This window comes from Macrosteles quadrilineatus, unplaced genomic scaffold (genome assembly GCF_028750875.1).
Source record: "Macrosteles quadrilineatus isolate MER2022 unplaced genomic scaffold, UCM_ALF_1.0 Scaffold_8__2_contigs__length_117827958, whole genome shotgun sequence".
Taxonomy (NCBI): domain Eukaryota; kingdom Metazoa; phylum Arthropoda; class Insecta; order Hemiptera; family Cicadellidae; genus Macrosteles; species Macrosteles quadrilineatus.
The window spans coordinates 82,335,368-82,337,259 of NW_026542601.1; the positions used below are offsets into that span (position 1 = coordinate 82,335,368).

At 43.3% G+C, this 1,892-nt stretch overlaps 1 protein-coding gene across 1 annotated transcript; it reads left to right on the forward strand.

The window, feature by feature from the left end:
- The first annotated feature begins 829 nt into the window (after positions 1–829).
- LOC129000512 (axoneme-associated protein mst101(2)-like) lies at positions 830–1,474 on the forward strand. The gene has a single exon (XM_054427475.1). The coding sequence runs from the start codon at positions 830–832 to the stop codon at positions 1,472–1,474; it is 645 nt and encodes a 214-aa protein (XP_054283450.1).
- The last annotated feature ends 418 nt before the right edge of the window (positions 1,475–1,892 follow it).

Genomic DNA, 1,892 nt, shown 5'->3' on the forward strand with positions numbered 1-1,892 from the left:
AAGTATCATGTAAAGGGTATCATAAAAACCAAAAACACTGTTCGATGAAACAGTAATAGATTGGATATTATTAATGCTATGTATTTAAAAGCAATGGCATGGGGTCTGCCAACAGAAATATTTCAGATTTAAATACGGAAATTTGGCATAATATTATGTATCATAGCATTATGAGTGAAAATAAAAGTGGTTACTCATAATCAAAATACAAACTTTTAGACTTATATTTTTGAGTTTTCCAATGATTATTTTTTTACAATCTAAAGATTAAATTTCAAGTAAATTGATATATTTACTTGACATTTAATCCTTAGATTGTACGTCTCATATTAGAGGATAATCTCAAACAAAGATCCCTTCCATGAACGAGTCTAGCTGGTTATTCTTTAGTTGGAACTCAGAAGTATTCACTATGAGTTCAAGCCAGAAATACAATTTTACTAATGTATGTGCAAATATGTTTACAGGACGTTTGGCCACAGGTGCAGGTGCAGGGCCCCAGCGGGGACCATTAAGATACACAAGCTACAGAGACACAAGCACCCACGACCATCTAGGGTAACAGTGCAGCCGGACAGTAAGGAGGAGTGAACAAACAGGCTAAGGAAGAACCAAAGCGGGCAAAGAAGAAAAGGAAGGGCCATGCCCAAAAGGCGCAAAACACGTGCAAAGAAGAAAAGGAAGGGGCCATGCCCAAAAGGCACAGAACACGCGCAAAAAAGAAAAGGAAGGGGCCGTGCCCAAAAGGCGCAGAACACGCGCAAAGAAGAAAAGGAAGGGGCGTGCCCAAAAGGCGCAGAACACGCGCAAAGAAGAAAAGGAAGGGGCCATGCCCAAAAGGCGCAGAACACGCGCAAAGAAGAAAAGGAAGGGGCCATGCCCAAAAGGCACAGAACACGCGCAAAGAAGAAAAGGAAGGGGCGTGCCCAAAAGGCGCAGAACACGCGCAAAGAAGAAAAGGAAGGGGCCATGCCCAAAAGGCGCAGAACACGCGCGAAGAAGAAAAGGAAGGGGCCATGCCCAAAAGGCGCAGAACACGCGCGAAGAAGAAAAGGAAGGGGCCATGCCCAAAAGGCGCAAAACACGCGCAAAGAAGAAAAGGAAGGGGCGTGCCCAAAAGGCGCAGAACACGCGCAAAGAAGAAAAGGAAGGGGCCATGCCCAAAAGGCGCAGAACACGCGCAAAGAAGAAAAGGAAGGGGCCATGCCCAAAAGGCGCAAAACACGCGCAAAAAAGAAAAGGAAGGGGCCATGCCCAAAAGGCGCAAAACACGCGCAAAAAAGAAAAGGAAGGGGCCATGCCCAAAAGGCGCAGAACACGCGCAAAGAAGAAAAGGAAGGGGCCATGCCCAAAAGGCGCAAAACACGCGCAAAGAAGAAAAGAAAGGGGCCATGCCCAAAAGGCGCAGAACACGCGCAAAGAAGAAAAGAAAGGGGTAGAAAAAACCGGGCCGAAACACACAAAGAAAGAATAAATCGCATCTTACTAAAGGGTTCATGTCCAAAAGGTGCACAACATGCAAAAAGAAGAAAAAAGAAAAGAAAGGGGCAACAACAATAAACTTATAGAAACTCAGGTCCAAACACAGGAAGAAAGTATAAATAACTCAAAATCCCAAGAAGGATGAGCAAAGGAGTCGAAAGACAAGAAAGGGGCAGCAACAAGAAACTTTAAAATCTTCAGACGTAACACACAAAGAAATAAGACTAAATCTCAGGTGACAGCATCGTGCTCAAAAGTCATAGAAGGATGAGCAAAGAAGTTAAATGCAAAGAACGGGGCAGCAACAAGTAACTAACCTATAGAGCAAACAAGATCAAATTGACAAACCTCTGCATTTTTTATCTTGAAGAGTTACATTTGAAAAATAAACTCGATTACAATAAAATATC

What these genes read in the sequence shown, in the direction of transcription:
- LOC129000512 (XM_054427475.1), top strand. Translation starts at nt 830, where the DNA reads ATGCCCAAAAGGCGCAGAACACGCGCAAAGAAGAAAAGGAAGGGGCCA.